The sequence below is a fragment of the Myxocyprinus asiaticus genome, chromosome 2, assembly GCF_019703515.2.
Source record: "Myxocyprinus asiaticus isolate MX2 ecotype Aquarium Trade chromosome 2, UBuf_Myxa_2, whole genome shotgun sequence".
NCBI lineage: Eukaryota > Metazoa > Chordata > Actinopteri > Cypriniformes > Catostomidae > Myxocyprinus > Myxocyprinus asiaticus.
In genome coordinates this window covers 37,662,522-37,687,952 of record NC_059345.1, presented here as the reverse complement: position 1 = coordinate 37,687,952, position 25,431 = coordinate 37,662,522, and the positions used below count along the sequence as shown (strand labels likewise).

At 36.7% G+C, this 25,431-nt stretch overlaps 1 protein-coding gene across 1 annotated transcript in view; it reads right to left on the bottom strand.

Annotated features, from left to right (window-relative positions):
• Window positions 1-1,770, bottom strand: part of LOC127450086 (TOX high mobility group box family member 3-like) — an 83,737-nt gene extending 81,967 nt beyond the window's left edge. The window contains exon 1 of the mRNA XM_051713830.1: window positions 1,034-1,770. Coding sequence (XP_051569790.1) covers window positions 1,034-1,132 — 99 coding nt within the window. The 5' untranslated portion in view covers window positions 1,133-1,770. The remainder of the gene's footprint in view (window positions 1-1,033) is intronic.
• Between the last annotated feature and the right edge of the window lie 23,661 nt (window positions 1,771-25,431).

Here is a 25,431-nt window from a genome sequence, read left to right as displayed (position 1 = left end):
CATTTACAGAAAGGGCTAAAACCCTGAAATCACACAACTGTTCCCTCAGGAGCACATAAAATCATTCCTGTCATATCAAGCAGAATCTGTAAGGCAGCACAATTCACTCATTGTCCTGTAACACTGAAAGCCCTTTGTCTAAAAGTCTGTTTAACAGCTGATTTGAAAGCATGTATCCCTCTGCATGATTTGAGTCAGACTTAAATCTATAAGTCTGACCTACTATATTTGGAGCTTTGGTAGAAACTACTGCACTTTAACTATTAACAGAAGGGCATACACTAGAAAAAGTGATAACTCTTTACAATAAGGTTCTTTTTATACCATTAGTTAATGCTTAAGGTATCATAAATAAACAATGAATATATACATTTTTACAGCATTTATTAATCTTGGTTAGTGTAATATATATATATATATATATATATATATATATATATATATATATATATATATAATACATTTGTTCACTGTTAGTTCATAATGCATTAATTAAGGTTAACGCATACGACTTTTAATTTTTAAAATGTATTAGTATAGGAAAAATGTTTTGCATTAACCAAGATTAAAAATGCTGAGCTAGTATTGTTCATTGTTGGTTCTTTAACTAATGTACTTAACTAATGTTAACATACGACTTGAATGTAAAGGGGTACCGAGAAGTTCAAGTGATAGAAGAAAGAGTGTGCTCGAATCTTGAATTTGAACTCTCTATAATAATGTTTTCCACTGACTGCTTTAGGAGAAATAACAGAAGACTTAGAAACTGATGAGTCGGGAGGCAGCCGCTCTTCCACCTGCTCTGGATGATGTTGGTGCTTTAAAAAGTAAAAGCACTGGAAACATCATTAGCAATTCATTAAGCTTCTCCAAAGTTTCCATTTGTTAAGTAAACACGATGAAAACAAGTGTGTGGCCGCAGGAAAAACTACACTACTCGACATTTATGGTGTTCTCGAAAACAAAACAGCAAATCAACTTTGCGCCCGTAGTTTGGAGGCACCAGCTGAGGTGTTCAAACAGCGTATCTCACCTTGTTGTAGTTGTAGTATCCCAGGCAGTGGGGAAAATCCAGGTTCTGTGGATCCCCGGAAAGAGAATTCCCTCCGGCTGACGGATAAAATACATCCATGTTTCCTCTTGCGCTGCTCTATGAAAAGGGCGCAATTTTCGCTTTAAACACGGGGTTTAATGCAGCTCAGTGGTGACAGAGAACGGGGTAAAAATGGTGATGCAGGGAGTTTTAGTAATCCTCTTCTATAAACTGTGATCGCTGGCCATAGTGTGGGGATGTTGAGGAAGGTTTGGCGATGTTCACACTGCTCGTGCGCCGCTAGGTTCAAGCATGCTTGGAAAAGAGTAGCACAAAGAAAGACACGCGAGACACCGGCAAACAGCAACTCCGCTCAAAGGAGAAGAATACACACTTTAAGAAACACAAAGTCGCTGAATTTAAACAAAATGTTGGTTCCGCGCTCAGTGTTTTGAAGACGCCTCCATCAATCCATACTTTTGCGTTTCAAATGAAGCAATGCAGGTCAGTTGGAGATCACCTTTGCCTTTCAAAGCTTGGCTAATTGAATCAAATTAACCTCTCCACACACATGGATAATACTCTCCTATGGCACCGTTAGTCCGTGACAGAAACTTGGGAAGCGGTGTTTACATATTCATCACAACGCAGGTTTGAGGGACTCTGGACAGCCAATGGTCTTCTGTTTACTTCAGCCAACATGAAGCAGTGATGGCAGGAGTGTGGAAGAAGAGGGGGTGAGGGGCTCATTGCGACCACTCCCCGAGCACCCATCGCCACTCCCCTATCACACTCCGATAGAAAATTCCTGCAGAGTTATGTGCATAACAGATTTCAGAATGTATGGAGGACATATATAGTCACATCTCATAACATCACTTTGCCAGAGAAAACATATAGCCCAGTTCAGTAGATTGCAAAGGGACTCAGAGGGTGTTTGGACAGAATATCCAGGGCAAAGTATTTGCATGTGAATAGGCCATTTCCTCCTCAGCTCTTCCTATGATATTTTCATGGGTTAGCTATGTGTTATGGAAAAAGGTAAGTATTAGCACGTGCATGGAGTATGTGGGACAGTTGCAAAGAAAGAAACACAACTGTAGTTGTTGTAGGCAGATCAAACGTGGCTAGCCTTCCCTGATATGCCCACCAGGGGCTGGCAACTAAAGACACCTTGAAAGCATTTTGCAAAGGTTTAGTATTTAGTAAAGCAATCTAAATGGTTTAAAAAGTTTGAAGCCATATCATTACTTGCACTATGAAATTACAACATCCATACACTGAATTTTATGCAAGCAACCGCTTGCAAAAAGTTCAGTGTATGCATGTATAATCAGTTTTGTGTAAGTTGCTCAAAAATATCAATGTACTACAAATTTGTAATTACTGATTACTTCATTAAAAAAGTAATCACATTACTCATAACTTTTAAATGACTTTTTAAAACAATTTTAACAAATTTTTTGTTGTTTTTTTTACAGATTTTTTTTTCCGCTCAAATTTAAAACGAAATATTTTCTTGTTCATTTTTCGTTGTTCTAACTGTTGTCATGGAAACACAATAAGAAGTATATACAGTATGGACATAACCCATGTTTTAAACGTATTCTACATAAATAATATTATTTTAGAAATATGTGTAACCCAAGGAAGGAACTGAAAAATAATGTAATTTTTTTGAAAGTAACTGTTATCTGATAACAATAATTTAAATTGTAATGAATTACACTACTTTTGACAAAAAAAAAAAAAGTGATAAGATTACAGTAACTAGTTATTTTGTAATCAGATTGCACCCAACACTGGTTATAATGAAGAAGATTTGGATCATATTTAGTCAGTATGTTTACATGTGCTTAAAAAGTTTGATTTCAGTCAGACTAAAACAATCATTCATTTGATTACCATAAAACAATGTAAGAAATTTACAGAAATGTAAAGTTTCCATGTTGTGCTGGATGTGTGAGTCTCACTGTTGAGAAGCATTAGCTGACTACTTTTTTTCTTGTGTCATGATAATATCAGTGATGGGCAGTAGCTTCACTACAAATAGCGAAGCTATTAGCTTAACTACATTTCTCAATAGCAAGGTAGTAGCGTCGCTAGTTTTTAAGTGGCTTTTCAGAAGCAAAGCTATTTTATTAATTTGGTAGCGGAGTAGCATTGACAAAAGCTACACCACTACATCATGCTGTGTACCCAGTGTTTACTGACGCCAGTTTTGAATCAGAACTAAAGATGTCTTACTCACAAATGAATCACTCTTTTGAGTTGACTCTTTACAATGAATTGGTAAACTGTGATAGCAAAGCATTCTGAATTGTTTCGCAATTCAATCTGAATGACTTAGAATGCTCACAAATGTACTGCTGAACCATTTGGAGCGGTTTCACACTCGCCAACACACTAACGGAATAATTTAAAATACATAAAGCAAAGATAATGCAGGTTGCAGTGGATATTTATCTACAACAATGGAAACCAAACCTGCAAATGCATCCTGTCGTTTGCTATTGATGAAATAGATCTTTATTAAAGGTGCTGTAAGCAATTTTTTTTAAAGGAATGGAATGCAGAAAATGCTCCTTCTCCCTGAAAGATATCACTGAAATTAGTGTCCTGAGATATCTCACCGGTCTCTGTGACAGCACTAGACTGTGTAAACAGCAAACAAAAATGTGACCACAGGATCAGTAGGTGTGTAGGTGCCATCAGTAGGTGGCGACAATGAGGAGAATTGTGTCAAAATTAAGAGGAGAAGACGCTAGCATATGCTAAGCTAACAGGCTAACCAGTTAGCTTGTGAGCGAACTGGAGAAAACAGAACAGAGAAATGTTTAATGTCACCATTTATATCTTCAGTTTATGAATATGATATGTGACATACAATTTTAAAGTTATTCATTATTATATTTACAGTTAAGACAACATGAATCATACAGTGATTTTATACAATTTTAAAAGTTATTTTAGCCAACAGAATCGCTTTATGATCTAAGTGGGGCGTTACTTGGACTGGGCGTGTCATGTAGTGGGTTTTTCTTGTTGTCTTGCAGGATGCTGACAGGATACACTTTGATCATTCAGGTTTAATGTCATATTCAGATTCATAACAGTTGTCAGCTTTGTGGGCCGTTTTGCTACTGTTGTGTTTGACAGCTGTGAAGGACGCAGTCAGTCTCAATGCTATTTGGAGGGTAGTGTTTTGGAATGAGGGTGTGTGTCTAATATAACGGCACGATCTCATGGATGTTCCAGAATGGCTAAAATCACTTACTGCTCCTTTAAGTGTGCAGCTTGTGAACAACTACTGCAGGTAAAGAGATTTTCCAACCAAAACACTTCAAACTATCAAAACACTTAGTATAGCCTACACGAAAACACATACAAAAAAGAACCATGGCATTACAATGTTCTTTTGTACCACCTTGAAGCACCATGTTAACACTATGGTATTCTTTGAATTAGGCTACCTTGAAGCACCATGTACATACATTATATGAATATGGTAACCATATATCAAAGTTCCATGGTAGAACCATGGTGTAACATGGTTAAGGTTGGGAAAGGAGGAGGCGGGAACCAGCTGAATAGTCAAAATTATATTTAATAAGAACTTAAACAAAAAGACACAGAACACAAATGGCAGCTGCTCTCTCTCTCTCCCGAACTGCCGCATTCACTGCACTTATCCCTCTCCTCCGCTGATTAGCTCGATTTGGGGCCGGGCGTATGTAGTTACGGCCCGGCCCCTCCCTCCTCCTTGTCACACATGGTAATCTTTTAAGTATTTTAAATCACCATGTAAATACAATGGTATGTGAATATGGTAATCATTTATCGAAGATAAATTTATCACATAATTATTTGAATTAGCCTTCCTTAAGGCCCCATGTTAATACAATAGTATTTAAATATGGTAACCATATATCAAAGTACTTTGAAGCACCATGTAAATAATAATTGTAAATAAAAATGGTAGTTGCACATAAATGTACCATGGTATTACCATCTGATACCTTCAGATATTAGAAGGTATGCCTAGAAATGTGCCCTTTGAACAGAAGCTTCCAGTACATTCAGAAATACTAGACACAGAATTACAGGATAAGATTAATTGTACAGTATGTATGTGGAGTTGTTATACAAGAATGTGCAAAGGAAAATATATTCAAATGGGTATGGGTGTGTATAGGTAGTAGTACAAATATTATTTTTTTTTTGTTTTTTTGTTTTTTTTTGTTGCATATTGTACACATGGATTTGTAGCATGTATACTTATAAATATACATGTTTTTTTTTTGTTGTTGTAGTTTTTTACATGCACATACATTTTATATTGCATCATACTGCATACTTGTAGACTGTATTGCACTATACTGTAATTTACTGTACCATGGCTTTGATATACGTCATGTGAATAAGTCTTTTAGATGATTTTTCTATGACAGTATGCCCTGTGTATTTGTTTAAAAAACAAAAATGAAGTAGCTTAAATGTAGCAAGCTACCTTTAATGTTTAGCTCATGGCCGCCTCCGCCAGTATTGCCAGTATTGCTTGGCAATACTACTTTTCTCCGTTATTTCGGCTTCATCAACCTAAATTTTTAGCTCTGGTAGTTCAAAGTAGAATCCACATATGTGATCCAGTCCTGAATTTACCTTTCACGTTGTGATTGGAATCGTTTTGATTGGTCAAAACCAATTGGTTGCCCTGCTGCTGAACTGAATGTGCAGAGCAGCCATGTTTCCCGCCGGAGAAGATGAGAAGCATGAGCAATGAATGTGGGAGGATATAATAGTAATACATATTGATTATTTGTTTATAGTTTATTATTATATTGTTTTAATGTTGTATTATTCTAAAAGACATTTAACTGTACATTTGTATAGCATGGCTGAGTGTAAGTGACTTGAGGTGGGCAATATACCGATTACATCGATATACAGACAAGAATTTTTCAAAATTTTCACGGTGAAACAAAGTGCTACCGTTTGGTAGGGAATGTGCATTTGTAGCCATCAAGTTGGTTGTGCATTATTTTTCGTTTAAATGTGCACTGTTCTCGGCATACAGCACGGAGAGAGAAGACACCTAAAGATGCTTAAGATGAAAAATCACCTTTCAAAAATTTAAAAATGAAAGCAGACTTTGATAGTATTTTATTCAGCAATATTTAAATTTGTTCTGTAAATACTGAAACAAAGAGCTTGCTAACTAATAATTTATATATATATATATATATATAAGTCCTTTCAATGGACATAGTGGATATGGAACTTCTACCATTACTCTGGACATTGTTTTAAATAAAAAAAGGAATTTGATTCTTTCAGAAGTTTAATCACTTTCCATAAATGTGTATATATGGTTAACCAAAAGTGTTAAGAATTTCACAGTACAATATTTGCTTATATTGCCCACCCCTAAAAGTGACAATTACAAACATCAAACTTGAGTGTAGTAAGATGTCAGGTCCAAATAAGTAATTGGTGTTTTTGCAAACAGACAGAAGCAACAAGTAGAGACAGCTGGTACCTCAACACCCAGCAGAGAGTGTTTGAACAGGTTAGTAAATAGTTTAGTAAGTTAGATGAAGTAAATGTTCAAAACAAGTAAGTTAAGTGATGATTTGAATCATTAAACCAAAAAAAACCTTAAAACAAAATGCAGCAGACAGTGAAAAAAATGTCACTTTTATGATCCCCTCAAAAAAAAAAAAAGAAAAAAGAGTCATGAAAAAAAAAGTTTACAATTTTGGCAATACAACTTTGTGGCATGTGATGGCACCCCTGGTGTAGCTTGTAGTGTAACTTGCTACTTTCTCTGAAGTGTAGCTTTAAGCTTATTTTAAAGGAATAGTTCACCCAAAAATTAAAATTTGCTGATAATTTACTCACCCTCAGGCCACCTGCGCTCATGAGAGGGATGACGTAAGCTCATTGGTAAGGTCACGCGTCACGTGGAGGAGGAGACAGGAAGTACATCATTGTTTTCAAGAGAAACTTGTGCTGTTCACAAACCAAAACAATTTCAAAACAATATAAAATAAAATAAAATAAATAATTTCCAAATAATAATAATAATAAAAAAACAATGTAAACAATGACGCGCTTCCTAACTCCTTCTCCACGTGATGCGTGACCTTACCAATGAGCTTACGTCATCCCTCTCATGAGCACGCGTCACAGAGATGTACAGAAGTGAACATTTGTACTTAAAAAGTATATAAATATTGTTTTGTTTCTAAAAATAATCAATCGTTTGCATTCAGAAGAACTTAATTTGTCGACTGGAGTCATGTGGATTATTTTGATGCACCCTAAATATGCACTTTGGACCGTCAAAAAATGGAGTACATTCACTTGCATTGTTTAGAGGAGGAGGCCTGAAATGAAATCCTAAAAGTCTTAAATTATGTTTTGATGACAAAAGAAACTCAGATACATCTTGGATGGCCTGAGGGTGAGTAAATTATCAGCAAATTAAAATTTTTGGGTGAACTATTCCTTTAACTCATTTTTGTGAGTAGTTGGTAGCTTAGCTAGCTTGCCCAACACTGTAGAATATGACGTAAAAGTTCTACGTTGATTCCATTCTGCACTGTCATGTATACCTTGCTGTTTGTACATACTATTTAGACAATCTGAAAGACTTTCGAGAAGTGTGTGTTTCTTCAGCTTATGTATCACAACTTTTTTATTTGCAGTGTCAAATTCGCAAGACAATATGCTTATTTATATACAATATGGGCTTATTTTCTCGAGAATGCAAGTACAGTACATTATGGTTTGTGATGAGTTTTGTAATCCCATGGGTCTGAATCACAGAGAGAGATGAAAGTAACTCCACCAGCAAAACAGAGGCTCAGATGGAAGGTAAGTGGCAATCATGATTTCATTTGAATTCACAGCCGTCCCTTTGAAAATGTTTGCTCTTGTGCTATGCATAATGTTACACAATAACAGGCACTCGTTCACTCGTTAAAGGTAAAAATTTAGGCCTAATGATTTTACAAAAGAGAAGAAATGCATGCATTGTATACCAAGGACTAAATATATATATTATTTTATTTTCTTTTTTTCTTTTTTTTTTCATTTCAGTTCGTTCTGAGCAGAAAAGATTTGTTACAGTTCCTGCATTCCACTGCCTCCTTTCCAGTTGTTAACTGGTTAGAGCAAAAGTAAAGAACGGTTAATCATTCTTTTTATTATTATTTTTTTTTATAAATGACAGTATTCTGTGCTAAGGGTTGGGCAGTTTACCAGCTGCAGTGTTACCAGATCCCTCAAGAAAAAAAGGGAACTGGTCTGGAAAAATGAGCTCAAAATAAGGGACTTGCCTCAATCAAAATAAGTGATAGTAAGCAAATCAATCTTTTTTTTTTTTTTTTTTTTTTCTATGTGGGGGAATTATCAGTATAGATATCAAAAGGAGAAACTAGCATGCAGCCATCTTGAAAATTTTGTTTGGAACTTCCGGTCTAGCGGTTGGTATATAGATATTTATGATGTTAAAGTGTGTTATTAGTTAGCAAAGTGGATTTACAGGTTATAGAGTTGTCAAAAGCTATCATGAGTATTTTAAAGTGTTCAGAGGATGTCATAACAACTGGAAACAGAGTGGGGAGATTTTAAAACAAGAGTACTTCATTCATAAATACACAAGATCTTACCTTTGCGCTGTGGACATACTGATATACATCTGGGGTCCATTCTTCGTACCTCGCTTATTACATCCGAGATCAAATGACACATCCAAGATGACATCATCGTGCTAATCATGATCTGGCTAATTAGTTTCTTCGAATACACCTGTTGTTTATGATTAGTATCGCTGGATTGAGTTGTCTGGGATAATTGCGCGATCATGTGTTGGTTTAAAAGGGGATATGTATCGATAGTAGAAACCTTGATCAGCAACGCTGCTATTGGCTGCTCACCATGGCCAAAGAGCAAGCCCAGTTTTTCTCCACAACAGAGCAAGAGCTATTGCTCGAAGGTTATGCGGAATTTGAAGGTTTAATTAAAATGCCAGGGAACACCTCAAAGTCTGCAAAAGCCAGGAGAGAGGGCTGGCAAAAAGTAGCAGACAAATTAAATGCGTAAGTGGTGACCATGTTAGATGTTTTTATCACTTATTACAGTATATATTTTTGTATTTTAATAATTTAATAATTACTTTGTTTATCATCTTTAATGTCAGAGCCACCACAGGACCCACTAGAACATGGGAACAAGTAAAAGTGAAATACAAGAATATTCTACAAAATGGTAATCTTTACTACTTTTCTTAGTCTCTTTTAAAAAGACACTGTTAAATTATGTGTTTGACTGTTTATAACAGCAACCGAGAAAAAGGCTGTAAAAACAAAACAAAAAAAAACAGGTGGTGGTCCTGCACCCCCACATTATACCCCGGCAGAAGAGCTGGCCCTTGGGTTGAATGTGAACCGACCCATTGTGGAGGGCATCCCTGGGGGCAGCTCTTCCTTAGACCCATATCCAGGGACCAGTAGCAGCAACACCTTCATTACTGGTAAATAAGATTTCAATTCTCTTAGTACACTGTAAAATAATTTGTTGCTGCATTAAATTAAGTATAATCCAAATGGCTGTTACAGTCATTTTAACTATGTTAAATCTTGATTAGTGATGAATTGCTTTAACTTAAAGTGAACTATTAACTCTAACTTATTTAGAGTTAATGTAAAAATATGTTTCCATGAGTTATTGATCACATTTTTTACAGTGGTTCATTGTAATGACATTGTGTTTTCCCCTTTTGTGCAGTTTTACATAATACACCAACAATTTTACCTGTTCCCAAGCAAGTGCTGGCTGAAGCATGTGCAGTAAGTGGACTTTTTCTAACTTTTTACATCAAAAGGGAAGAAAGCGCAACACTTTGTAATGCCCATTTGTTTCCATTGCACAGGACAGTGAAGAAACCCTCTCAGATGACTGTCCTTTGGAGGAAGTACCTGTAAGTGCAAAAATAACTTGACTTCTATATACTCATGTACCTATTATTTCTGACTGCAATATGAGTTACGGGAGTCCACATCCACAGAAAGGCCCACAGAAGAGTCTACACAGAGAAGTGATACAGAGGTGGGAGGTGTTGTACTTTCCTTTTTATTTTTGTTGCATGAGGCATGTATTGTTCATTGTTTTGTTCACAAATGGCACAGGGTGACATCCGTTCCCTATATAAACGGAGTCTTCAACACAAAATAGAGTATTTTTCCCTGAAAAAAACAAAAATTAAGGGGAGAAATAGAACTTGACCACTTAAAGAAGAAGAAACTGGCACTAGAGATAGAGCTGCTTCAAAAGGAACTTCAGAGTAAGTGCCAATACACCATTTCACACAGAGTACTATTGTTGACCTTACATAACAATATCTCTTATTACAGGCAAAAGATGACTGATTACTGATTACTTTTCTTTACAAAGAATAATTGAAATAAAACTCTCAAGGGACTAAGCATATTTGTCTTGTCTTTTATTAAACATATCAAAAATGGTGTTCCACAATTCTGTCTCATGCAGCTCTGCCACTAGGTTGGTCCAAGTGCACTGGCTGGAGGTGATCATCAGGCTGCACCACCACAGGGGTCCTCTCCTTTCTGATGGTGGCAATATTCTGTAATATGGCACATGCAACAATAATGTCACAGGCCCTGTCAGGTGCAACCCTCAGACTTTTCAGACACTGAAATCTTCCCTTTAGTTGCCCAAAGGTCATTTCAATGCATGCCCTTGTCCTGGCTAGAGCTGCATTGCAACGGGTTTGTGATCCGGGGTTTGGGTCAGGGAATGGCATCATAAAATACTGCCTGCAGGCACAGCCCCTGTCTCCAAGCAGGATCCCGTCATAATCACCTGTATAATGGAAAAATGCAGTTCTGTTAGGCCCAGCATAAGTGTATGTAATACAGTGACCTTGACATCTATATTTTCCCTTACCACATTCAAATAATGTGCATAAATGTGACTCTCTGAAAATTCTTGAGTCATGCACAAATCCAGGCCATTTTGCTTCCACATTTGTGATATGGCACATAGTCACACACAATCTAAGAGATTTTAGTCAGTCAACTGTATATATATATTTTTTTATAACATTCCTTTATTTAATTTGATATAATATTACTAATCTGGAATATTAAGAATCCTAATAGTAACTTACCTGCACATTTACACTGTGAACCCCCTTTTGGTTCACAAAATCCCCTTCATTGGGGCCTGGTGAGGCCTTGATGGGGATGTGTGTGCAGTCTATGGCACCAGTCATATTAGGGAAGCCTGGGGGACACATAAGTCATACTTATTGGCATGGTCATGATTGCATGATCTTCATTAACAATTTTTAATGTACCTGCAATGGCGAAAAAATTCTGTTTTACAACCTGGGGCGTTAAGTGGCTTGGAAATACCACAAAAACCCCTAAAAACTGCTTGAGCGCCAGGTAAACTTTGCGAATGGCACAACAGACAGCACTTTTCACCAAGTTCTCCGCATCTCCAATAGTGTAAAAGGAAAGTGCCACTCGCAAAGAATCTCAGGGCAATGCACACAGTTTGTGCTGTGGTTAAAGCCCGACTCCGACGAGTCGAACATTTAATATGCGGTTCCAACAAATGAATGATGTAAATGACACCCTCACTAGAAAACTGATATTTCTGTTTAGCTGCACTAAAGGATCCTGTCTATCACGCAATACGCAATTAATTTGAAAAGCTCTGCGAATTATCCTTGCACCTTCCGCAACAGGTTGTTGTCGTAAAAACGGACAAGACATGGCTGTTACAGACTCCCCGTATCACCTCAGCTTATAAAGCCACAATCTAATCTTGTTTACATGAAAGAAGCCTGCTCCCGAGCAGGTTTAATCTTACGGACCTGTTGCTATGACAGCAAGTCCAGGATGAGCGACGAAGAACCTAACAATCCAAGATCATGACAAATCGTCAATAATCAAATCCAGCTAACTGAGTTAGCGACGTACGAAGAACGGACCCCTGTGCTATGAAAATCCACAGGACAACACAAAGTCATTAAAAATATCTCTGTATGACACCTCTGACCATCTTCTCATGTTATTCACCCATCGCGTTTTTGTTGAGTAGATTTTTTGAGTGTTAAACTGGGACAGGGAAGGGGTGCTAATATATTTATACACACACACATATACATGTGAAAGTATATGTTTTATATTCCATTTACAACAATCTATTCTTCATCTATTTGCCAATGGCTTTTCTTTTTCATTTTACTTTGGGTTTTCTTTATCCATTTGACAATTGAGTTTAAAAATGACATTGGACAGTTGACAGGTGGGAGCAACCAATATATTTTCGAGTTTTAAGACACACCCCCTCTCCCACGTCCCACTCCAAGATGATGTAAGACGTTCTGTCATTGGATGGCTATTGGTAGAGGATTTCTTGGTCTATGAAGTCAGTGCAAAAGAAACGGACACAAGGCGTATCAGAAGTTAATGGTCACTTGTCGCTGCTGCAATTGAATGCTGAGCACGGCCCTCCCCGAACGTGCACAGTGGTACATCAATAAGGATGCCAGTAACCGTGATGCCATCAACAGAACCGATCCGTGCCATTGACTGAAAGCATGCGGCTGCCATGCTCGCGCTCCACCGGCGTGAGGTACAGAGCAGCTGGAGAAAGACGCCGGACGTATGGGCTGCAGCGGCCGCTAGACCCTACCTGAAGCGAACACTGCTCTGTGCGGCCAGACCTTCCAGTTATTCATCTATTTCATATGACTTCACTGTATGACTTCTCTCTCTGCCATATTTGTGAACAAACCCCCATATACTGTACCTGGGTCACTCACAACCATTGGGATTCGATAAAACTTTAATAAACTGTTTCTATTTATATAGCTTGATAAAGTGATTTTGCTGTTCGCTTTTTTTTTTTTTTTTTAAGTTATACAATTGAAGTGACATTGCTTTATTTCACACAATTCAAGCAGTAAAGGGGGAGAGTGGTGGTAAAACACTTGTTGATTTTTTTATAATTTTTATTCAGAAAATGTTTAGCCTAAAGCTTTGACATTTTACCTCAAACATCTATGACATGGTATTGCCATTATTTGTGTCAATTAAATGTCAAACACAATCGAGTCTGAAACAATTAAACTGTAAATTAATGAATGTTAAATCCATAACACGCAGACTACAATTGCAAGAGAGATATGCGATAAAAGTATCCATACTTCACAAAGCACTTTAATGCTAATCTACAGTGTTTTTAATGTGGGTATAGCTACTGTCCATATCCACACACTGTGTATGCTCGCGGCAAAACTAACTCACCAAATCTGCTGTCATGGAGAGGGACTGGCTAAGTTCTTGTCATTTATGTCTAAAACAGCCATTCAAACAGTCTTTTCAAACACATGATAAAATAAATATATGTAACGGGCATTCAAATAAACACAAAGGCATTACAATACAAGTTTACTGCTCATATCTACACATTGGTAAATGACAGCAGCAAAAAATATTTGAGAAAAACAATCACCTTTCAAACTTAATGTTTTATTCACATGAAACAAATATTATGTTGACAGGCTCTGGACTCTGAAGTCTGCATTACAATGTAAACAAACATGGCCATGGTCACAGCCTATCAATAATTGCATTTACCTCGATAATAATACAGTCATAATAAAAGTTATATAAACACACATGTTTGACATATTTGAGAATCTAATAACACATTTTTAATGTAGTAAATAAGAGGATGTTTTGTATAAAAACTAAGAATCTGAAATAAAGGATTGATGTCAGTAATGCTTCATAGTTTTCTTTCTTTTCTTTCTTTTCTTTTTTTTTTTTTTTTTTTAATGATTCGTAGTCTTCCCTTTCCCACGGTGACAAGTGTCACAGCATGTCACTTTTACCTCAGACTCGCATTGGCGCTCGTCACAGATTTTACACACACAAATTATTTAGCTAATTGCATTTATTTACAGTTTTATTTACACAATTGCTTCAGAAAAAAGATGTCTGCTTAATTAACAGATGAGGAGATCAGAGAAATATTTTTTTTAAACTGCTTCATCGCCTGCACAAACAACCCCAAAGGAGTTAGAGGAGGTAAGCTCTCTCTGCTGGAGGGCTACCAGCAATTTTACCCCTCCTGGACATCAGTTTTTTTTAACCCTCAAAGTCAGACCCCACCTGCATCTCCCACAGAGGTCTAGTGTTTGAAAGTGTTGTGCGTGAAAATCCTAGGTGATCAGCAGTTACAGAAATACTCAAACCAGCTCATCTGGCACCAACAATCATGCCACGCTCCAAATCACCTGATATCACATTTTTTCCCCATTCTGATGGTTGATTTGAACATTAACTGAAGCTCCTGACCCATATCTTCACAATTTTATCCACTGCACTGCTGCCACACGATTGGCTGATTAGATAATCGCATGGATGATTGTTGGTGCCAGACGGGCTGGTTTGAGTATTTCTGTAACTGCTGATCTCCTGGAATTTTCACACACAACAGTCTCTAGAATTTACTCAATGGTGCCAAAAACAAAAAAACATCCAGAGAGCGGCAGTTCTGTGGACAGGGATGCCTTGTTGATGAGAGAGGTCAACAGAGAATAGCCAGACTGGTTCGAACTGACAAAGTCTATGGTAATTCAGATAACCACTCTGTATAATTGTGGTGAGAAGAATATCTTCTCAGAATGCTATTCTGAGATGTGAGTTGGCGCTGTTTTGGCAGCATGAGGGGGACCTACATAATATTAGGCAGGTGGTTTTAATGTTGTGGCTGATCAGTGTATATTGTTTGTTTTTGTTTTTTTTTGTTATGAAATTTGTTAGTTCTTATTTGAAATTACTGTGGTCAATGAAATTTGTGTTTTGTTTAACCATAACTGTAATAAAACTGATAACATTTCATCATTATTCAATGTCATTAATTATGCCTCTTGATAAAGCAGAGCCAAGTAACATAGTACTTCACATCATGCAGACTCAGGACATTTACAACTTACAAGTGAATAACACTCATTTTAGCACGTTTTTGTTCCACAGACATAACTCTCCATGGATGAATCAGTGACGAAGTGGAAGGGTAGGCTGGAATTTCATCAGTTTATACCTGCAAAAAGAAACAGATTTCACTTTTTGTGTGTGTGCGTGACATGCACACTGAGTATTTGCAAAACATTATTATTTATATCGGATCCACCACAGACATTCACCATTAAGAGGGGCTTGGGATCTCTATGTCTGTTGTAATGACCTTACCGCCACCTTATGTGAGGAAGGATACTGGTATACCAGTCCCACACTTTCCCAGCAATGATACAGGGTCTATGGTACTGTGGGGGCAAATAGGATGAGGATTACCATGATCACCTGCAAAATGGCCAAAGAGAAAGCAGAGTAGTAAATAGTAGTAAATAGTAAGGTACTCACCAAGTACATGAGAGCTGTGCAACACTCCCTTTTGTGTTAGCCCATGTTTTTGAGGAGAACCACATCCTGAAACCTTATTGTGACTGCAAAAGAGAAGGCAATGTTATTTTTTATTCATATTATTTACTTACATCATAATATATTATTGTTATTGATACATTTAATTAAAAAAAAAATCATATTTAATTTACTGAAATCGTTTATGAAAATTCTTTACCATTATTTTAATAACACTGAATTGAAATATATCTCTAACAAAGCAATGCTATATGATAATAATACTAAATTCACATGACACTAACAAAACAACGCTGTATGATATTTTACATCATATAGGATTTTCCCTTCATGGTGAAACATATGAGCAGCTAATCGTGAATAAAGACAATGTCTGGCTTCATTGCTGTAATATTATGTTCAATACTATTATCAATGCCAATGCAATCCTACCGTAACTTTAGCTGAAAAATATATCCTATTAAAAAATCTTAAAACAATAACTTTTCACCAAGTGAGCATCAGTGAACACAACAAAATAAACAGTAATAAACACTGCAATGTCTGAGCAGATCATTGACAAATAGATTACAAAGGCAGTGAAAGGGCATTATGGCATTGTACAGTATGACAAAACTATTGTCATAACGAATAACAAGACTGTATATGTAGGACAAACATCTTTAGGTCATGCGTCTATCATAGTCTATGCATTTTTTTTTATTTTTTTATTTTTTTTTTTGAAGTGATAATGAACCTTAACATTTACTCACCAATGTTTAGCCCTCCCGTGTGCGTCGGCGGTAAAATCCCACGGACCATCGAATTTCAAGGCTCAAGTAAAGTGAAAATAATGGCAACATACACTGTTGGTTAATATGTTTATTATAGCTCATAGATATTTTTAATTTTTAATGGTTTTGAATTGAAAATAAAGCTAAACGTATACTAGTTTACTCAACTACACTCGCGCCAGCTGTAAAGTGTCACGTGAATGTAAAATGCCTTGTGATTGGCTTGTTGCATCTGGATGGAATTTAGAAGGTTAAATGTTGTTCCATTTAATTTGAAGCGCATAAAAAAACACACGCCGGGGGGTGACAGTCAGAAAAATGGAACGTACGTGCAAAAAGGTTAATGTGTAAAACTTTTTAAATTAGCCAAATATTACTGAATGCACCTTTAAGGCAAAGAAATGTGTGATGCAGCAGTTTCATTCAGAATCAAAGCACACGCCTATCACATTCAATTAAAAGCAGAGAAGCCTCATTTATTGGGCATACAATTTATTGGGGTGTAATTCTGAAAATGTACTGTAATAAGCCATTTAGACGTTTTTATGAAAAAAAATAAAAAACGCGAGTAACCGGTTACCAACGTTTTCACTCTGGAATAATTGAAAGAATCTTCTTTCCCCTTTTTTGTTACGTTCTGCAAAAAATTTGGTTCGTTTTCATTTCTGTTCAGTTCTTTCTAACAATTTCAGTCCCTGATGTATACGCATTATAAACATAACCTCCCTCCTTTTTCCCTGTTTTCCTCTCAGAGAAACACACATAAAATAAACATGCTTTAACAGACAAGCAAACACACAGGCACACATGTAATCTGCACACATATGCGTTCACTCACATAGACGATCAGATAAAGAGGGTGTTCCACATTCCATGTTGTTGTTATTGCATCTGATATGCGTGGTGATGAATGCACCCAAGCTGATGTGCGTAGGAGCATTTTTGATTTGCAGTTATTATTTATTTGTGAGTGTAATTTTGTTTGCCCGTGTGGCAGAAGGGAAACTGAATTAATTTCCTCTCTGTGGGTTCGGTGTCAGCATCTAAGCACAGATGAAATATGCTGCACACACACTTCATGTCATTTCCTCCGCACCCTGCAACATTGCCACCATTTGGTAACCTGAAAACAAATTATCTCTCTCTGGCACAAATTCAAATTCAATTATAGCAGCCCATAGTAATTATGTGGTGGTATAAAAATAATAAATGCAAAATAATTAATTAACCTAATAATCTTTATTTATGCAGCCCTCATATTAAGCATGTGATCTCTCCATTGTGGCAGTGTGCTGTAAATTATACTGAACAGCTGTGGATGTACTGTAGAAGAAGAGGCATCAGTGCCATCAATAATGTTCAGAATCAGAATGAGCTTTATTGCCAAGTATGCTTACACACACAACAAATTTGTCATGGTGACAGAAGCTTCCAGTGCAAAGAGAATACAAAAAATATACAAATACAACATATACATACAAACATTTGAAACATACATATAAACATATATACATAGACAGTGAAAAAATAATAAAAAAATAATGTAGAACAGATAAATATATAGAGGAAACTACAGTGGGGCAATAATGTTGTTCAGATAAGTTATGTACAGATATAAGATTGGTGATTTCATGTATTGTGCAGAAGAGGTAGGATATGTCAAATAAATATAAATGGAATATAAATATGAATGAATAGTTGAATATTCACATGATTGTATTGCCACAATGGAGAGTATTGGGGGCAGTTTTAACTGTTCATAAGGTGAATGGCCTGAGGGCAGAAACTGTTCTTGTGCCTGACTGTTCTGGTGCTCAGTGCTCTGTAGCACCGGCCAGAGGGCAACAGTTCAAAAAGGTAGTGTGATGGGTGAATGTTGTCCAAAGTGATTTTTCCTCACTCTGGAGGTGTACAGTTCTTGGATGGTGGGAAGGTGATAACCAATAATCCGTTCAGCAGTCCGGACTATCCTTTGAATCTTTTGATGTCTGACTTGGTAGCTGAACCAAATCAGACAGTTATAGAAGTGCAGATGACAGACAATGTGTGTCAATGTGTGTCTCCCACTTCAGGTCCTGTGAGATGGTAGTGCCCAGGAACCTGAATGACTCCACTCAGGGGTGGACTGGGAAGAGAAATCGGCCCATACATAGTTTACATAGAAACTGGCCCAAAAGTCGGCCCACCGGGAAAATGTGCGGTATGCCAGATAACCAATCCAGCCCTGACTCCACTGCTGCCACAGTGCTGTTTAGAATGGTGAGCGGGGTTGATGCTATGGTGTTCCTCCTAAAGTCCACTATCATCTCTACTGTTTTGAGTGTGTTCAGCTCCAGGTTGTTTTGACTGCACCAGTGAGCCATTTTATCAACCTCCCTTCTGTAAGCAGACTTGTCGTCATCTTGGATTCAATTGAATTCATATCTCAATTCTCCTGTGCTTATAAAACAAGGCCAATATTTTTTATATTTTCAAATCTTTAACAGCTGTATTTTTATATAGCCCAAGATAATGTATTATGTTCTTCAATTAATGTTCTTCAACACTTCAATTAATGTAAAAAAAAAATAAATAAAAAAAATAAATAAAATAAATGTCTTCTGTAAGGTCTTTCAAATTCACTCATGTATTATGTTTGTCTTATAGCAGCATACACATCATGTTGCATTTCTTAAGTGTGACTCTTCTGGGCCTCTGACCCACAACATTACTTTTCCACCCAGAGATCTAAATTATTCTCTGCCATGACTCTGAAAAAGAGCTTCTTTACTGCAGTGACCTTGGCAAACTCACAATTCAGCTTTGTACCATTGTGTAAAGCTGAAGACTCAAAAGTCAGCCACAGTCCTCATAGATATCAAGTATTCTTCGCATTATACATGGATTCATACGCAGCAGTAATATTCTCAGGCTGTTTGGTCTGTGTGATTAGCTTGGTCTTCAGTCTGACATGCTCTCATTATGAGCCACTGAGGTCTTTGATATCTTCTGTCTTTTAAAGCAATAAAGTTGAATTGTCATTGAATAAGTTTTTGGATGGTCTCAAAGGTCAGAAGAAGGGCCTGGTACATCTGCCACAATAAATGTACACATTCTGAAATGTATGCATATGTGTAAATATTTAAATGGGCAAAATACTTCCAAACGTCCACATAAAAAAAATAAATAAATAAAAATAAAAATAAAATCTAAAGAATATTCAGTATGTCTTTACTGCAATTATTAAGCATTGCTGCAGTCTTCAATAATCATATGACTCTTTCATATGACCAAACTCAATGGCTTGAATATTTAAGGGCATAACATATAAGTGAGTAAGAAAATAAAAAGGGTATAGCTGATGCTTTAAGATCTCAGTATTTCTAAATTTATGCATTCGAATCTGTATAGCCCGCAAAAATAAAGTCGCTTTGGATCAGAGTTGGATAAATTTACTCTACGCTCTACTTAAATACAAATAATGATTCCATGAAATTTGAGTCTCTACTCCCACTCCTCTCACCCCCCTCCCTTATCATGGCTGATACTGCAGTATGCAGTGTGGATATGCTGTCTTTGCATTTTACGTAGAGCCATCGCCTCTATTACAGCATTCAGTAAAGATGAGAGAGATAAAAGATAAAAGTCCTTTCTTTTTCTCACTACCTCCTTTCCCATCTGTCTCAAACCTTCTTTCTCTGCCATTACAGTTCTCTTTGTACTGTGAAAATGTAGGTAATTGTTTGCTGCAATGTTGAATTGTGCTGGGTTATGGTGGAAATGACATGATTTATAAGAAAGAACTCACAAGGACTGAATAATTATTTATAAAAACTTTGCATTTTGCAAATCTAGTCGTTGTATAATCAAAGCAATGTGCCTTCTAAATGTTTGTGCCATTATTAAGAATGTTTAATGGTTTAAAATAAATTTTACCTGTTGTTACGTTACACACAGTCCAGCTACTTAAAGAGGATTTGTGATTACAATAAATTAGTTCCCATTAGTAAAAATAAGGCAAGTGCGTGCACTGGCAGGAGGGAGTTGGAGTCAAGATTACACTTCAGAACAACAATGTGACCTGTAATGCATGGCCACCTTTTCTTTAAACTTTCTTCTCAGACTGTTTATTGTTACATCACATTCATGTAAGACTAAGTAAGCTATGGTTCTGCTTACTTTTTTGATAGGGACGTGGTATTTCATTGCATTCATAAATAGTAGAACATTGCCAATTATGCACTGTATGCGAATAGTGCATTGTATACTGACAAATATGGAGTCATTACAACACCACTGGTAATGACTTACTTAGTAATCTATTTATCTCCTAATTTCTGTTAACCACTGTGTTATAAAATGTGTATAGCTCTGTATCCATAAATTATTATTATTATTATTATTATTATTATTATTATTATTATTATTATTTTTTTTTTGCATTTTGGGATATCGCATAAAAACTGCTGGATGGAAACACCAAGATGCGAATAAAATCTCCAAAATGCGCATAAAAAATGTATACATTTGCTTGAGGTGTATACATTTTTTATTGATAAGAAGAAATGTGCACCAACTATGATGGAAACACATTTACTGAACAAACTCCTATTGAATTTATTAGGAATACAAGATGTGCATCAAAAAAGTCATGTGACCGAATATTTCGTTCATAACTGGACTAACCAGTGCACCAATCCTTGCATCTAAAATGTTGCTTTGGTCAACCTGAAAACCCAAAGGCTGTATAGAGTTTGCAGTCGTAGACAAACTTGAACTGTGCCACAGAGCAGGTTTATTGACACTTTTGAAAATATCAATTAGGTCTGCATGGTTAGAGTACAGTTTCCCTGGATGTGACGATTTTGTTCTTTTGAAAACATGGGATGGAAACGCGGCTTTATTCGCACTTTATTCTTGCGATATTCAGATTTTTCGCAAAAATTACAGTTGCAACTTGGATGGAAACATAGTTTCACCTTACTCCAAAATGTCACTGACTGTAATTATCTTAATCAGAGCAAAGAAACTTTCTTAATCCAAAATGTACAGGAAATAAAACATAGTCTGTGGCAACATTAGTCTGATGAGCAATTAGTGAGTGGCTTTGATGAATTTGAGGGACAGAGCATTATATTATTCTCAATTAAAACCTGTCCTCCACAGCATTACTTATTTTAACGCTCCTCATTCATACTAATTAGCTGGAGCCTTCATTGCCTCTGAGCTGAGAGGACATTTCAATATCCCATTAAAGCATAAGCAGATAGTGACGTGATTGACACTGTGAAAGTTGGGAAGTAATTACATTATATGCCTCAGTGTGCCTTTCTATCAGCACATAATGACATGTTTCATGTTGCCTTGACTTTCTTTTTCTCTTTTACCTTTAACTTTGATTATATCTCTCTCTCTTATTCCTTTGCATGTAATTCATAAGTATTTAATTAAGGAGACAGATGGACAGACGGATAGATAGATAGATAGATAGATAGAAAGATAGATCTATAAAATACACTTTGTTTTTTTAAATCTAACTCTCTCACCCCTTATCTTGACCTTTTGAGAAAGTGATTACAAGATGCAGACATGTTTTGTCCTTTTGCTTTCATAGATTGTGTGTGTGTACACTACTCTTGGCTCTATGAGTGTTTTTTGGGAATCCCATCAGATAAGTAGGGAAATGGGAATGTGAGAGGTGGCAGCATTTACAGTTGAAGTCAGAAGTTTACATACACTTAGGTTGAAGTCATTAAAACTCATTTTTTAACCAATCCACAGATTTCATATTAGCAAACTATAGTTTTGGCAAGTCATTTAGGACATCTACTTTGTGCATGACATGAGCAATTTTTTAACAGTTGTTTACATACAGATTGCTTCACTTTTAATTTGACTATATCATAATTCCAGTAGGTCAGAAGTTTACATACACTAAGTTAACTGTGCCTTTAAGCAGCTTGGAAAATTCCAGAAAATGATGTCAAGCCTTTAGGCAATTAGCCAATTAAAATCTGATAGGCTAATTGTAGTCTCAGTGTAAACTCAGTGTCTCTTTGCTTGACATCATGGAAAAATCTAAATAAATCAGCCAAGACCTCTGGTTCTGGTCTGATTCATCCTTGGGAGCAATTTCCAAACACTTGAAGGTACCACGTTCATCTGTACAAACAATAGTATGCAAGTATAAACACCATGCCATCATACCGCACAGGAAGGAGACACATTCTGTCTCCTAGAAATGAACGTAGTTTGGTGCAAAAAGTGCAAATAAATCCCAGAACAACAGCAAAGGACCTTGTGAAGATGGAGGAAACAGGTAGACAAGTATTTATATCCACAGTAAAATGAGTCCAATATGGACATAACCTGAAAGGCTGCTCAGCAACTACTCCAAAACCACCATAAAAAAATCAGACTACAGTTTGCAAATGCACATGGGGACAAAGATCTTACTTTTTGGAGAAATGTCCTCTGGTCTGATGAAAACGAAATTGAACTGTTTGGCCATAACGACCATCATTATGTTTGGAGGAAAAAGGGTGAGGCTTGCAAGCCGAAGAACACCATCCCAACCATGAACACCATCCCAACCAGCATCATGTTGTGGGGGTGCTTTGCTGCAGGAGGGACTGGTGCACTTCACAAAATAGATGGCATCACGAGGAAGGAAAATAATGTGGATATATTGAAGCAACATCTCAAGACAGCCAGGAAGTTAAAGCTCGGTCACAAATGGGTCTTCCAAATGGACAATGACCTCAAGCATACCTCCAAAGTTGTGGCAAAATGGCTTATGGACAACAAAGTCAAGGTATTGGAGTGGCCATCACAAAGCCCTGACCTCAATCTGATAGAAAATTTGTGGGCAGAACTGAAAAAACAGTGCGAGCAGGGAGGCGTACAAACCTGACTCAGTTACACCAGTTCTGTCTGGAGGAATGGGCCAAAATTCCAGCAACTTATTGTGAGAAGCTTGTGGAAGGCTACCCAAAACATTTGACCCAAGTTAAACAATTTAAAGGCAATGCTACCAAATACTAACAAAGTGTATGTAAACTTCTGACCCACTGGGAATGTGATGAAAGAAATAAAAGCTTAAATAAACCATTCTCTCTACTATTATTCTGACATTTCACATTCTTAAATAAAGTAGTGATCCTAACTGACCTAAGACAGGGAATGTTTTCTATGATTAAATGTCAGTAATTGTGAAAAACTGAGTTAAAATGTATTTGGCTAAGGGTAAACTTCTGACTTCAACTGTAGGTTAGCATATTGAATAAACAGTAGAAGAAGAGGAAGTAGGAATGTGAATTCGGATGCCCTATAAACATGTCATAAATCCGTTCAAATGACCTTGTGTTTATTTTACACTGCATCCTCTCTGTGTAGGACTGTGAGAACTGGGCCAGTGCTCAGAAAGCACTGCAGTCAGCTATGCTCAAAATCTACTAGTGATAGATTTGGACTTTACATATCACATTCACTATAATGTGACCAAAAGGTTAAAATAATCTCCCATTAGTGTTCTTATTTTGAAATTCTTTTGGAATACTTGCTCCAGGGTCAAGTATTCCACATATAGCACGGTTGCCAAACACAGGTAAGACATTTTTCAGATTTTTAATGTCAATACATTTTCAGGTTTTCATCCCTAAAATGCTCCTGTGAGTAGAACTACTTTCTTAAACCATGGATTCAGCATCTTGCTTTGAAACAGCTCAGGCCTTTGTTGCTAGTTCGAAAGCATCACTTTAGAACAAATAAAGGAGGCTTTGGCTGCTTTTAAGCACTTATTGGAGTAACAAGGTAGTGTTTGTGTGTGTGATTCTGTGTGTGTGTGTGTGAGAGATAGAGAGCGCGAGCAAGCGCTCTGTCATGTATGAGTTTATCTGCGTCTGCTGCGGCTCTCTTCAGCTGTGTTCGTCAATAACATCGCTTCAAATCACAAAGCTATTAGTTTAATAACACTTCTCAGTAGCAGGGTTGTACTGTTGCCATTCTTATTTGTAGCTTTTCAGTTTCTAAACTGCTTTATTAACTCTCGGGGATGCATTGACACCAAGGCTCTGTGTGTTGCCTGCAAGTGCCTATGTGTGTGCATATGTATGTGTGTGTGGGTGAGAGTGAAAGAGAAAGAGAGGGAGAGCGGGAGCGCAAGGGTGCTTTCCACAGATAATTTCGGTTATTATAAAAATTGTTTGTCATTCTTATCTGGTTTACTTAACCAATGTGTTTGTTTTATATGGTTATTTTGCTGTGGTAGCCTGTACTGCTCTTTGAAATAACTGAAATAATTTGGCAAAGTGATATGGAACCGTAATGCGGTCAAGACCTGGAACTACTTCATAGCCGTGTGTTTACTGAAAAATAACTGCACATCTTAGAACCTCCGTCAAGCAGTCAGAATCAAGCATTCAACAGCTCCGCAGTATAAGTCCTTTTAAATCATTCCTTGAATCTGAAAAATGTTCTTTAACTATCTGAAGACAGGAAAACACAACATTACATGTACACTGCATGGGAAAAGAAGCTAAAATGAATGATGACTATCTCAGGGTGGGACCAAACAATAAAATCTTTAACTGGTGCTTTTGGAAACCATTTTTATGGCAGCATGGAACATAACTAGTTCTAACAACAAATATTTGATTTAGCGTTATTTATTTTAACTAAGGTAAAAAGCTATCAGAAAGATCTGATCCAAATATAAACACAGAGTTGACTATATTAGCAAATTATTTATGTCAAACTTTTTGTTTATATGATGTGCTAAGAGAGCAATTTATCACTGTCCATCTCTAGGAACATGTACTTTTCTAAGTCTTGTAAAAAATGAGAGCAACATAAATTACATTTAGCTGGATGTTAGCCAGGATTCTGAAAGGCAGCCTGTCTCCCTCTTTTCTCTCATTCTCACTCTCTTTCTCTCTCTCGTATCCATTCTTTTTTATACATTTTCCTTCAATCAGTGAGTCCCTGTTCCTCAAACCACACACAAAACTTCCCAAACTTTACTGATTATTTTTCTTCTACTATGTTATGATGAGACAGGAGAGGAATGAGGATTTAAATGCAGCCTTTTTTAATAAAACAAAAGTAAACCAGGTAACTCAGAACATAATGAAACAAAATACAGGGAACAAAGCACAGC